Source organism: Meles meles, chromosome 4, assembly GCF_922984935.1.
Source record: "Meles meles chromosome 4, mMelMel3.1 paternal haplotype, whole genome shotgun sequence".
Classification (NCBI taxonomy): Eukaryota; Metazoa; Chordata; class Mammalia; order Carnivora; family Mustelidae; genus Meles; species Meles meles.
Genome location: NC_060069.1, coordinates 36,353,377 through 36,367,875, shown reverse-complemented (window position 1 = coordinate 36,367,875; position 14,499 = coordinate 36,353,377). Strand labels below are relative to the sequence as shown.

General features: G+C 39.2%; 1 protein-coding gene across 3 annotated transcripts in view; it reads right to left on the bottom strand.

Moving 5' to 3' along the window:
* FBXL2 (F-box and leucine rich repeat protein 2) overlaps positions 1 to 14,499 on the bottom strand; it is a 140,879-nt gene that overhangs the window by 52,855 nt on the left and 73,525 nt on the right. For 2 of the 3 annotated variants that reach the window (XM_046001458.1, XM_046001459.1), the window contains exons 3-5: positions 11,989 to 12,043; positions 11,413 to 11,487; positions 5,356 to 5,450 (exon numbers count right to left, since the gene is read on the bottom strand). In XM_046001458.1, coding sequence (XP_045857414.1) covers positions 5,356 to 5,450; positions 11,413 to 11,487; positions 11,989 to 12,043 — 225 coding nt within the window. The remainder of the gene's footprint in view (positions 1 to 5,355; positions 5,451 to 11,412; positions 11,488 to 11,988; positions 12,044 to 14,499) is intronic. The other variant, XM_046001460.1, reaches the window with a different exon arrangement.

Here is a 14,499-nt window from a genome sequence, read left to right as displayed (position 1 = left end):
ACCCTCTAACCCTACACTTTGAAGAGTTTTGATTAAGAAAGGATGCTGTACTTTGTCAAATGCTTTTTCAGCATCTATTGAGAGTATCATATCCTTTCTTTTATTAATGTATTGTCTCACATGGATTGATTTGCCGATGTTGAAACAAAAATGCTTTTTCAGCATCTATTGAGAGTATCATATCCTTTATTTTATTAATGTATTGTCTCACATGGATTGATTTGCCGATGTTGAAACAAACTTGAAGCCCTGGAATGAATCCCACTTGGTCATGGTGAATAATCCTTTTAATGTACTGTTGGATCCTTTAGCTAGTAGTTTAGTGAGCATTTTTGCATCTGTGTCCATCAGGGATATTGGTACGTAATTCTCCTTTTTGATGCGGTCTTTGTCTGATTTTACGATCAAGGTAATGCTGGCCTCATGAAATGAGTTTGGAAGTTTTCCTTCCATTTCTATTTTTTGCAACAGTTTCAGGAGAATAAGTATTAATTCTTCTTTGATTTTTGGTAGAATTCCCCTGGGAAGCTGTCTGGCCCTCAGCTCTTTTTTTTTGGGGGGGGGGGGTATTTTTGATGACTGCTTCAATCGCCTTACTGCTTATGGGTCTGTTCAGGTTTTCTATTTCTTCCTGATTCAGTTTTGGTAGTTTATATGTCTCTAGGAATGCCTCCATTTCTTCCAGATTGTCCAATTCGCTGGTGTATAGTTGCTCATAATATGTTCTTACAACTGTTTTTATTTCTTTGATGTTGGTTGTGATCTCTCCTCTTTCATTCATGATTTCATTAATTTGGGCCCTTTCTCTTTTCTTTTTGGTAAGTCTGGCTAGGGGTTTATCAATCTCATTAATTCTTTCAAAAAACAAGCTCCTAATTTTGTTGATCTTTCTACTGTTCTTTTGGTTCCTATTTCATTAATTTCTGCTCTAATTTGTATTATTTCTCTTCTCCTCCTGGGTTTCGGCTATATTTGCTGTTCTTTCTCCAATTTCTTTAGGTGTCGAGTTAGGTTTTGTATCTGAGGCCTTTCTTGTTTCTTTCTTTTTTTTAAAATTAACATATACTGTGTTATTTGTCCCAGGGCTACAGGTCTGTAAATCATCAGGCTTACACATTTCAAAATACTCACCATGGCCTATACCCTCCCCAATGTCCATAACCCAGCCACCATATCCCTACTCCCCTACCCCCCAGCAAGCCTGTTTGTTTTGTGAGACTCAGAGTCTTTTATGGTTTGTCTCCCTCCTGATCCCTTTTCATTTATTCTCTCCCAACCGCCCTGAATCCCCTCTTTCTTGTTTCTTGAGAAAGGCTTGTATCACTATATACTTTCTTCTCATGGCCGCCTTTGCTGTGTCCCAAGAATTTTTGGCAGTTGTGTTTCCATTTTCATTTGTTTCCATGAACTTTTAAAAAATTCTTCATTCATTTTCTAGTTGACCCATTCATTCTTTTATAGGATGCTCTTTAGCATCCATGTATTTGCATTCTTTCCAACTTTCCTCTTGTGACTGAATTCTAGTTTCAAAGCACTATGGTCTGAAAATATGCAGGAAATGATCCTAATCTATTGGTACTGGGTAAGACCTGATTTGTGACCCAGGATGTGATCTACTCTGGAGAATGTTCCTTGTGCACTAGAGTAGAATGTGTATTGTTGCTTTGGGATGGAATGTTCTAAATATATCTGTGATGCCCATCTAGTCCAGTGTGTCATTTAAAGCCTTTATTTCCTTGTTGATCCTTTGCTTAAAGATCTGCCCATTTCAGTAAGGGGGTTGTATTACTGTCAATGTGTTTCTTTGATTTTGTTAATTGTCTTACGTAATTGGCTGCTCCCATGTTAGTGGCATAGATATTTAAAATTGTTAGATCTTGTTGGACAGACTCTTTAAGTATGATATAGTGTCCTTCCTCATTTCTTATTATAGTCTTTGGTTTAAAACCTAATTTGTCTGATATAAGGATTGCCACCCCAGCTTTCTTTTGATGTCCTTTAGCATGGTAAATTGTTTTCCACCCTGTCACTTTAATTCTGGAGGTGTCTCTGAGTCTAAAATGAGTTTCTTGTAAACAGCATATTGATGGGTTTTGTTTAGTGCCTTTGTATTGCCTGTAAAATGACTGTTATTGTATACTGTCTCTGTTCCTTTCTGGTGTTACTTTCAGGCTTTCTCTTTGTTTAGATGTCCCCTTTCAATATTTCCTGTAGGGCTGGTTTGGTGTTTACAAATTCTTTTAGTTTTTGTTTGTCCTGGAAGCTTTTTATCTCCCCTTCTATTTTCAATGACAGTCTAGCTGAATATAGTATTCTTAGATGCATATTTTTCTCATTTAGTGTCCTGAATATGTGATGTCAGTCCTTTCTGGTCTACCAGGTCTCTGTGGCTAGATTTGCTGCCAATATGATGTCTCCACTGTAGGTTACAGACTTCTTGTCTAGAGCTGCTTCCAGAAATTTCTGTCTCTGAGGCTTGTAAGTTTTAGTATTAGATGACGGGCTATTGACTTATTTTTATTGATTTTGAGGTGGATTCTCTGTGCCTCCTGGATTTTGATAACTGTTTCTTTCCCCATATTAGGGAAGTTCTCCAATATAATTTGCTCTGATATACCTTCTGCTCCTCTTTCTTCTTTTTCTGGGATCCCATTATTCTAATATTGTTTCATCTTATGGTATCACTTATCTCTCAAATTCTCCATTTGTGATCCAGTAATTGTTTATTTCTCTTTTTCTTGGCTTCTTTATTCTCGATGATTTGGTCTTCTGTATCACTAATTCTTTCTTCTGTATCATTTATCCCAGCTGTTAGAGCCTCCATTTTTTACTGTACCTCATTAATAGCCTGATTTCAACTTGGTTAGATTTTAGTTCATTTCTCCAGAAAGGGATTTTCTAGTATCTTCTATGGTTTTTTCAACCCAGCTATTATCTTTATAATCATCATACTGAACTCTAATTCCAACATCTTACTAATGTCCGCATTGATTAAGTCCCTGGCAGTTGGTACTTCCTCTTGCTCTTTTTTTGAGGTGAGTTTTTCTGTTCTGTCATTTCGTCCAGAGAATAATAGAAGAATGATAAAACCAAACGCTAATAGGGTAACAAGAACCTCAGAAAAATATACACTAAAGAAATCAGAAGAGACCCAAAACCAGGGAGAAAAGAAAGGAAAACAAAAATATGATCAGGTTGGTGAACAGAACAAACACTAGATTTTGTGTGTATTTTGGTCTGTTAGAAGAAACTGCCTCCCAAAATGTTAAAGAAAAACATATATACAAAAATAAGGGTAAATACGATGAAGGGATGGAATATGATTTATAAAGGTGAAAATTAAATATTTCAAGAAAGGAATCAAGTTCATTGAAAAAACATTTAGAAAAAAAGAATGTGATCAGGCAGGAGACTAGAACCAAGTCATTCACTAGATTTAGAGTATATTTTGGTCTGTTATTTGAAACTGTATACCACAAATTTAAAGAAAGAAAAATGTATATATAAAAAGAAATTAGGTTAAACACAATGAAGGGATAGAATATGACTGTAAAAATGAAAATTAAAAAGGGTTTTTAAAGAGGAATTGTTAAGATATTGGTTAAAATAGAAAAGAAGAAAAATTTATAAAAATAGAAAAAGAAAAAATAAAGAAAATTTTAAAAATTAACTTTGAAAGACTAGAGAATCATGGAGAAAAAGCCATGAATTCTATGTGCTATATTCCCCTAGTGCTGGAGTTTTGCAGTTCTCATTTATCAGTAAACTTAGCCTTGGCCAGATGTTCTTGCTGATCTTCTTTGGGAGGGGTCTTTTACAGTGATTCTCAAATGTCTTTGTCTGAGGTGGAATTGTACAGCTTTTCCCAGGGGCCAGGCTACGCAATATTCTTGGGTGTGCTCTCAGTAGGTTTTGTTCCCTGAATGCTTTCTGTATAGCTTTGGAGGACAAGAATGAAGATGACAGCCTCCCAGTCTCTGACCCAGTGGAGCCGAGAGCTCAGGGCCCCACTCCTCAGTGTGCCCCCAGAGAAAAGCAGTCAATCACTTCTGTCTCCCTGGTCTCTGGCCGCACTATGTGCTCACCTGGCCTATAACCAAGCATTTCTATCTCTGGCACAAGGCCTCGTTTGGAGTCTCCAAATCCAGCAGATTCCCGCAGTGCACTCTCGTGCTGCTCCTCCCAGGGGAAGGTGGGTCTCCCTGGATCTGCTGCTTGTGGGATCCCTGCTTGAAGAGTAGTTGCTCAAGTGAAGTGGATCGTGGTTTATGGCAACCCTGAGCTGAGAGCCCTCTCCTTGGTTCCATCTCTGCAGCCAGCTTCTCTGCTCTGATACCTGGGAGCTCTGCCATACTCAGGGACCCCCAGTCTTTCTGTGACTCTGAGGGACCTGAGACCACACTGTCTCAGCGAGGACTCCACCCCCCATTTAGCTACTGGGGCGACAACCCTGAATGGAACAGACTTCTAAAAGTTCTGATTTTCTGCTCTGCTGCTCTCTCATTTCCCAAGAGCCAGTCCCCCCGCCCCCCACAGTCTATCTTCCTGTATATCACCTTAGACTGACCTCTCCACATGTCTACTTTCTGTAAAGTCGTCGCTTTTCTGTTTGTAGAATTGCTGCTCTTCTTCTCTTCAATCTCCTGTTGAGTTTGTAGGTGTTCAGAATGGTTTGATAACTATCTAGCTGAATTCCTGGGACCTGATGTAATTTAGGTCTTCTACTCCTCTGCCATCTTGTTCCCCCCACTCCCAAGAACATAAAGGTTTTAATTATGTCTTGTCTTCAGAAAAGCACATGTCATTAACAGTGGATTGATAACAGTTCCAATAACTAATGGCTATCCAGGAAGAGGTGGGCAACCATTTGTTTGGATAGGGTACAAATGGATAATTACATCCTATCACGAGTAAGCAAAATTCCAGGTGTGCTAAAGGAGTTTTTGGAAGGATTATTTTTAGTAGTATAATATATAAAAAGACAGTCACTCTTGTGAGAATGAAACTAGAAGATCAGCAAATGAAGAAAGGCACAGCGGAGTCAACTATTATGTTATTACACATCAGGCACTCTATATACATTGCTTTACGTGATACCCATGACACTCTCATGCAGGACCTACAGGCGCCTTCACTTTGTAGAAGAGAGTGGACACTTGGAGAGGTGAAATAATTTGTCCTAGAGTCATATTTCTGACCCAGGCCTGCTGACTCCCAAGTCATGGTTCTTTTAGTTCTCTATACAAATTCTTTCACAGAAAGAATTTACCAGAAGAAGAGCACATAATATTTTTGCTGGTGACAAGGCAGCTACAAGCTGCCATGACAGAGTGAGTCACTGCAGATTCAACTTACTTCAGGGAGGAATCCCCAACACCAATACAGCCTCGCAAGCTGAGCTTCCTCAGGAATCCACCGCATCGCTTGGAGATATTTTCCACTACTCGACCCTGGAATCAAAAAAGTCAGAAAAAAAATCTCATTTTTCATGCTGCTTATCTAACAACACGATAACCTGAAATTTAGAAATGGAATATATTTTTCCCAGGTATAATGAAGCCATTTTGGAGCATTCCTCCAACACTCCACTGTTCCCAAAGGAGCTGCAAGCATTGAAAAATGTTTTCAATTAAAACATTAAGTATTCAAAAAAAAACAAAACTTAATGCACTGTATTTTGGCAGCTTTAACCCTGGATCTAGGCCTCCCCTACTCAGGGCTTGGAGCTACTGCACCAGTTGCAAGGTTTTTTGAGGTCAGCTGTAGGAACACCGGCTGCTAAGCAGCAATCTAAAACAACACTGCTCAAAAAAAAAAAAAAATCTATTTTAGCTAAACATTACCACTCTAAAAGTTTACAAATGTATTATAAAAGATCCCCCTCATCTTCCTTAGCAATCACCTATAAACACATTTGCTTTGAAATAGGAAACTTGGCTGGATACTGGCGGATACATTAAACGAAAAAGAAATGAACACTGATAAAGCACTTTCACTTTTTCAGGCACGATTTTGACACTTTCTTGTACTTATTATGGCTCAGTTACTATTCCCAACAACTTCATGGTCTACTACTCCACAATGGAGACAATGAAGAGTGTGTCTGGCATATAGATCTTTCAGGTCATCTCTTGTAACATTACCACGCCCTGTCATTCAAGTCAATGGAAAACTACAAATCAATCCAGGCAGGACTACCAATGGTCCATACCTTCAGGATTGATGGTTTGGGTTACTCTACCAGGTAAAGAACCATGACCAGCTGAGGTGCTTGTTGCAAAGGGAACACAGAATGGGGAGTAGAAGAAGATAGTTGAAAATATCAACTACCATCATGCAACCAATTACAGAAATGAAAACTCTGTCATGAATGCTTCTCCTTATTTTGTTACGTGTGTATGTAAAGCCAATACATTTGTTTTCTTTCCTCTTCTGTTCCCTTATGTAAAATGAGATGTACTGACACCATATCAAGTATTTAAGTATCGTTAATTCTGTATCATACTATTTAAGATACAGGATATGAAGAAGAGTGAACATCACTCAAGGACATTCTCTCTTCTTTTGAGGAAGGAGTTAGTGTGTTTCTGGTTGTACACTGGATACTTGTATCACATTAGGTTGAATTTGGGCCTTGTTATTATCTTTGTTTGGAGATTAAGTATGTCTTAAGGTGATACATATGGGTGTCAAGTTGACAAGGGGTGAACGTTTGATAATTAATCTGATGCATCAACTTGACTGGACCACAGGATATGCAAACATTTGGCCCAACAGTATTCTGTATGAGTCTGTGAGGGTATTTCTGGATAAGAGTACCACTTGAATCGGTAGAGAGAGAAAAGTTGCAGTGGGTGGGCCTCATCCACTCAACTGAAGACCTGAATAGAATAAAAAAGGCGGAGTAAGAGGGAACTCGCCATGCGTGACTGCTTGAGCTAAGACAGTGGTCCTTTCTGGCCTTTGGACTGGGACTGAAAAACATCAGTTCTTCTTAAGTCTGGAACCTGTCAGCTTTCAGACTGGAATCTACCCCATGGGCTCTGCTGGTTCACAGGTCAGACTGGAGCTCTGTATCAGCTCTCTTGGGTCTCCAGCTTCCCAACTGCAGAGCTTGGGACTTCTCAGCCTCCATAATCACATGATCCAATTCCTCAATATATATTTCTGTGTTTGTATACATACAGACCCTATTAATTTTTTCTCTGGAGAATCCTGACAATTAACAGACTAGATTCAAACCTTCATTTAGCAAATACAGAAATTAAATGGTCAAATTGCCAAGGTTACACTTTAGTGAGTAGTAGAGTTAGAGTTCTAACAGAGTTACTTGATTCTAAAGGCTGCACAATTACTCCTCCACAAGGGAGGAAATATTGAAAGAGGGCCACTTGGGTCTTAAAAAAAAAAAGCTATTACCTCACTTTATAACATGGCAATCTTGACACTGAACTGTGAGCACTAAGCATTCACTAGGACACATCAACCACAGGATCACAGGAGCAAGGCTCACACATATTGTTACCTGGCTAACATCTTAAGATGAAAATCTACACTCTGATATTGCTAGCAGATTTATTTATGCTTTCTTGAGTATTCCCTAAGTTAATAAATCTTTGTCGCTGGAGGTGGGGAAGCTTATAACTTGGAAATCTAAGATAAACACTCAAGTAAAAAATAAAACAGCGAAAGCCCCTCCATACCAACATCTACAAATGAGGTACAAAACATATTTTTCTCCATTTCAAGTTGGTTACATTTATATAAGCTTTATATTCTTCCTTTCTTTGGAGTAAAAGTTTTGGTACTTGGGTTAAAAAAAAATTACATTCAGAATTTTCTGCTCTACTGTTTCCAAGGAAGAAAAAATGAGCACATAGTTTCCAAATGCAAAATTCAAGTCAATGACTGTGTATTATCCATTTAGATAGTACGTTGAATGATGATGATAGTATGATAGTATAGATTTTGGAATGAATGGCTTTAGAGAAAAATCAGGCCTAAATGGAGAAACCTTTGGAGTTATAACTTTTAGATTAGCATGCTACTTGGTTATTTCTTATTTTTGGCCTGGTGGAATCTTTATTAACCATGAAGACACTGACAAAAAATGTCCAACTTTTTTTTTTTAAAGATTTTATTTATTTATTTGACAGAGAGAGAGAGATCACAAGTAGGCAGAGAGGCAGGCAGAGAGAGAGAGGGAAGCAGGCTCCCCGCTGAGCAGAGAGCCCGATGCGGGGCTCGATCCTAGGACCCTGAGATCATGACCTGAGCCGAAGGCAGCGGCTTAATCCACTGAGCCACCCAGGCGCCCCAAAATGTCCAACTTTTAAAGACATGGAAAATGCCTAAACATCAGGGTAACAACTGATTCAGGAAGAGTGATGCTCAAGGAAAGGCACAATATACACTTGTCATCTGGATGCTTTATTCTACCTTTTCTCTGAAACACAAGGGTCACATAACCCATTGTGTTCATGGTCCCTACTGTTTCCTCTTAACTGAGTGAACCACCCAGGAATCCCCCAACTGTTTCCTCTTACTAGATGAATGACCTTGGGTAAGTTACTCAAATTTTTTGTGCCTCAGTTTCTTCAACATGGTGTTTTTGAGAAAATTAAATGGATATTTGTAAGCTACTTAAATAGTGCCAGGCATATAGTAAATACTGTTAGTATATTAATCCTGAACCTCGGTACATTCTCTTTCTCTCAACATATCCATAGATCATCATTTTCATCCCAAATAAATAATTTTAGATGATCAGTTTATCCATGGAATGCTTCCAATGGGTCCTATTTAAAGAACACAGGGGACTCCAACACTTGTTCATAATCTAGTCTGGATTCAAGTTGTTAGCCCCGAAAGGGGAACTAATATTAGGCTAGACTAATACTAATATGGTGCTATTTTAAGTTTTCACATGCAGGGGCACCTGGGTGGCTCAGTTGGTTAAGCATCTGATTTCTGCTCAGGTCATGATCCTGGCTGGGGTCCTGGCATCAAGTCCTGCATCAGGCTCCAAGTCTGCTTCTCCCTCTGCCCTTCACCCTGCTCATGCTCTCTTTTTCTCTCTCTCTCTCAAATAAATAAATAAAATTTTAAACAAGAAGTTTTTATATCTAATTCTTTATATAACTGGTTACCCATAATCTAGTCTTTCCTTTAGTGGAAGTACTCATAAGTCTTTCTACACTGTATTTATATAGCTATGATCGGCCGTAAGCTAAAATTCTGAAATCAAATAATATACGAGGTAGTGCTATTTACTTGAAATAGTATTTTTTCAAAATATGAATTTAAAAGTTTTAAATATGCCTTTCAAAAAGTTGTATAGTTTGGGAAAATCATCAAAGAAAACTGAGGGGACAATAAGAGCCACAAAAATAATAATTTGCAAGAATTTTAAAAAACAATGGCTTTCCTTTGGTGAGCAGAAATGACCACAATTTTTGGAATTTAATGTGCTTCTCAGCATCACTAAGTTAACACAATGAACAAAGATCTAGAGATTATCAGTTTGAAGAAGAATCACAGGTCAGCATGTTTGGGTGGGGCACTGTTGGAATCACTGCTATTAAGCCTGGAAAGAGCATTAAAGAACTCCTAATCCAGGGACCACAGTCCAAAACAGCAACTGAGCGCTTATGTATTCAGGCCCTGAGGTCCCTGACCCTTCCCAATTCGAAACACAACATGAGAGAAAACCCACAGCGGGAAACCCTGTGCTCGGCCCCACTTGCTGCAGGTGTTCTGCTCCACTGGTTTGATATGGGATCAGACACTCTCCAGCTAGTAACCCAGAGAAAGGGGGTTAGGGCCTCCACAACTGATCGTTAGCTCTTCTAAGGTAACACGAGGTTAAATAACTCAGAGGAAATTGTTTGGGCTCATCTCACTGCTAAGCATGATTATTTCCTTATCCATTAAAAAAAGACACAAAACATACACTTTGGTAGAAACACTCGATGAAAATGATATATAAGGGGCACCTGGGTGGCTCAGTGGGTTAAAGTCTGTGCCTTGGGCTCAGGTCATGATCCCAGGATCCTGGGATCGAGCCCCGCATCGGGCTCTCTGCTCTGCAGGGAGCCTGCTTCCTCCTCTCTCTCTGCCTGCCTCTCTGCCTAGTTGTGATTTCTCTGTCAAATAAATAAAATATTTGAAAAAAAAAAAAAAGAAAATGCTATATGAGGAACTGGATTAAAATACAACTCCATGACTTCAACTGAATTGGCTAAACTAGAAATGAATAAGGCTCTCTCAACATTGGGCATATAAACTTCAGAATCTCCACACCCTTAACACAGTAGTCTAGATAATTATTATTATTTTTAAAATTTATTTATTTGCCAGAGAGAGAGAGAGAGCATAAGCAGGCAGAGTGGCAGGCAGAGGCAGTGAGAGAAACAGGCTTCCCGCAGAGCAGAGAGCCTGGTGCGGGTCTCAATCCCGGGACCCTGGATCATGACCTGAGCCAAAGGCAGCAGGTTTAATGGACTGAGCCACCCAGGCGTCCCAGTCTAGATAATTATTGTGTGCAGTGAAGATTACTTTCCTCTTTCTTCTTCATTATAAGTTGATATTTAATCTAAAAGTTGTTTTAAAATAAACTTTTCTCATTTGGTCAGGCTTACCACTCTTACATGGGGATATTCACATATTTCCAGATAAATACATGAAAATCCTAGAATTATAAAGGCTTTGAGGATTTTTTTTTTTGCCTCTTTATTTTATAGACAATAAAACTGAAGAACTGAGAGATTATATGGCTTAAGTGGCTGAGCTGCAGTGATATCTCAGGTCTCCATCTTCACTCCTCGACCCATTCTGCTGCCATTTCTCCATTCTTGATGCTAAATTAGAATTCTCAGTGGATCTTTCAGATGAATAAATATTTGTCAGGAGTCTGCTAAGACTAAATCACTGAACTGGGTGTTAATGATGCAGGTTTGGGGCTTTAAAAAGCTAAGTGGCAATACCAAGGCTATAGATATGAACAAGGAGGGAAAGTAGTTTGTTACTGATACAGAGCCAAAGCAGAATTTTGGTCTTGATGTACACAGATACCTTCTAGATTTTTTTCCTTCTCTCCTACACCCTGATATCTTAAATCTAGGGGTGCCTGGGTGGCTCAGTGGGTTAAGCCTCTGCCTTCAGCTCAGGTCATGATCTCATGGTCCTGGGATCAAGTCCTGCATCGGGCTCTCTGCTCAGCAGGGAGCCTGCTTCCCCCTCTCTCTCTGCCTGCCTTTCTGCCTGCTTGTGATCTTTCTCTCTGTGTCAAATAAATAAATAAAATATTTTTAAAAAATTAAATCTAAATGCAGCAAAAGAAAAAGGCAGGAAAGAGTAACCAGTTTACTTATCTTTTTTAAAAGTCTGTTGTCTAAAAGAAAGCTAACTTACCTCTACATCTGTTTGAAAGTTAAAAAGGTCTATTCTTTGCCAGTTGCTTCCATCCAGGGCTAGGATGTTCCAGGCCTAGTGGGCAGGAGGCAGAGGAGGAGAGATGGGGGTGAAAGAGATACACTGAGACTGTTAATGCAAGTCCTGATTCAACCTCTGTATTTCCAAACTTTTATTCTTGATATACATTAAGTGGACAATCAAATATGGAATTATGATAACACCATGTTATATTAAATGTAAAAGATGACATTTAAAGTTAACTGCTTGGGACACCTGGGTGGCTCAGTTGGTTAAGCATCCAACTCTTGATTTTGGCTCAGGTCATGAGCTTGGGGTCATGGGACTGAGCCCCGCGTTGGCTCTGTGCTAGATTTGGAGCCTACTTAAGAGTCTCACTCTCTCTCTCACTCCCACTTCCACTGCCCCTCCCCCCACTAGCGCACAGACACGCATGTGCACTTTCTTTAAAACATTAAATTAAAAAAAGTTAACTGCTTGCTTGAACTAAAACTAAAACTCATTCTAATAAAACTCAGTATTTATTGATTGATAAAAATCTGGTTAATACTCTACCTTGGAAATCTGTGCACATCGGCACAAAGTTACTATATCCAAGAAGGAAAATATTCTAGGAAGAAAGGGGAAAAACAAAAAAAATGAGATGTATTAACATTTTAGGATATTTACAACTTGAAAGATAAAATCTAATGCACCATCTGGATATGTTTTTTTCAAGATTCCTCAATTTTGAAATACACAAGCTCACTATAATTCTGTAACACTACTGTGAAATATCAAATGTTCACATGTTCCAAAGCTGTTTTAGACTCACTATACAAATCCCCTTAAAACAGAACCTGTTAAACTTTTATGCCACTTGTTCTATGACATGGATGTGGGACAGTAGATCATAACTTATTCTATTAAAAAACCAACTCTCTAATCTCCTAGACACTAAGCCTGGGGAGAGCTAAATCCTTCTAATTCTAATGTCCCTAGCACACGGTACAAACTCCTCTTCTCTTAATAGATGAACCAAACAGGTTCAGATGTCTGAGCCTCAAATAACACAGCCAAGAAAGACTCAATAATAAAACCCATTTGGCTTTGATGTATTTGTTCACAGAGCAGAAAGATGGAGTCCATTCGTTGTCAAGTTCTATAGTGACCAGTTTTTGCTGAGCAAAAGCCAAGAACCACAGAAGGGGAAAGATGAGGAAAAGAAAAATCAGAGACGTAAACAAAAACCTAGTAGTACCCCTAGAGGGAGCTGTAGCTGTCAGTAGGGCAGGGGACTGAGTGAAGTCCCAACGCGAGCAGTGGAGATGAGCTGCTGAGGATAGCACGTGGCAAATACCTGCGTTGTGTCTCAGCACTGTGCAGTAACAGCTGCAAACAAAGAGCAGCTTTTCTGAGAGAAGAGAGGTTTGAGGATGAGGTCAGGGACAATAATAGGATCTCAATTCTCATAGTTCTGGGAGATAAATATGAGAGTTTGCATCTCTGTGTAGAAGGGGGAAAAGGTAAGATGGCAAAGAGCCACCTATGAAGTTCTTCAAAATTCTCCAAAGATAACAATCAATGGTCAGTTGAAAATCCATGGGCTCAGGAACAATAGCAGATCCATAAAACCCCAGAGCACTGCACCCTACAATAATGCATACACAAGCAGCACCACAGGGCTAGTGATGCTATACGTACCATTCTACTACACAGGCTCCAATCACTTTCTAGTGAAAAGTAAATAATAGAAACATAAGGGCTATACTGACCTTAAAAGATGCAATGGAACTTTGTATATAGGAAAATGTTGGTGGCTAAAAATACGCACTAAAGTATATGCTAAACATGTTTCAGGGTGCCTGCAAACCTACATTGCCTCTATGGAAATATATCTCGCCCCACCCACAGGCCTTTCTGCCTCAAACATCCATGTTCTGCACCATACGACCATTCCACTATGAGCCACAACTCATCACTAGCTCTCTAAAAGACCAAGGACCAGAGAAAGAAATGCATATGGTAGAATATGCTGGGGCTGGGTTCTAAATTAAAAGCCTAGGTGAAAAAGGAGTTAGTCAAGTTTCCCTTGAGAATCCCTTAAGACTGTACCACCTTGGAGACCACATTCTATCACCTCTTCATAAAAACAATTGCACTGATATTTAAAAAGGTAGCTAACTTTGATTATGTATTTACTGTGTGCTAGCCACAGTTTATGTTAGTCATTTAACTGTCTCAACACTGTTTATTATTTCTTTTTCAGAGAATGACATGGAGCACAGAAAGGTTAAGTAACCTGCCCAGGGCCACACAGATAGTAAGAATAGAGCTAGGGTTTGAACCCAGGTAGTTTGGCTTGAGAGCCCAAGTCTATGACCACTACACATACAGCCTTAGAAAGTTAAACTCAACTGTTTTCACCTCAGGACTAGACTAGATGCTATTTTTTTTTTTCAACTGAACAGCTGATGAAGTAATTTTGCTTTGTGAGCATGCTGTATGGAAAACACCTATCTTTGAAAGCTAGGACCACACTAACTGAAGCAAAATCCTCACACATCCAGACACACATGAGAACCAACAGCTGGAGCAAAAGTTCACATTACTCATCTCAAGCTTACTACCAAATTTTATGGTTACTGAATGAAAAAGCAGATTGCCTTTAATGTTTATTTTCCCTCTTCCCATCATCCCATAAATATATGTAGTTGAATTTGCACAAATTAAGTAGGCATGATAGGACTCCAAACCATCAAACTGTAGCCTAAGCCAAATTCCTGAATCATGTTTCAGTGAATAAAATAAATGCCTTGAATAACAGCGTGGGACAGTGGCAATAGAGACAGAGATAGCTATAGAGGAGTTAAGAGTCATGGTAAATTGAGTTCCAGCCTTTCCAAGCATTCCCCCCCCCCCCCCCCCCGGAAATTGCTTCCTACCTCAAATGTGATAACTTCACCCTTCACTAGGAAAGCACTGCAAAGGCAACTTCGTTATCAGCAAATATATAAAGAGATATATAGGAGTGGATATACTTCTGGACTTCGTATTCTATTCCACTGGTGTGTTTGTCTACCTTTG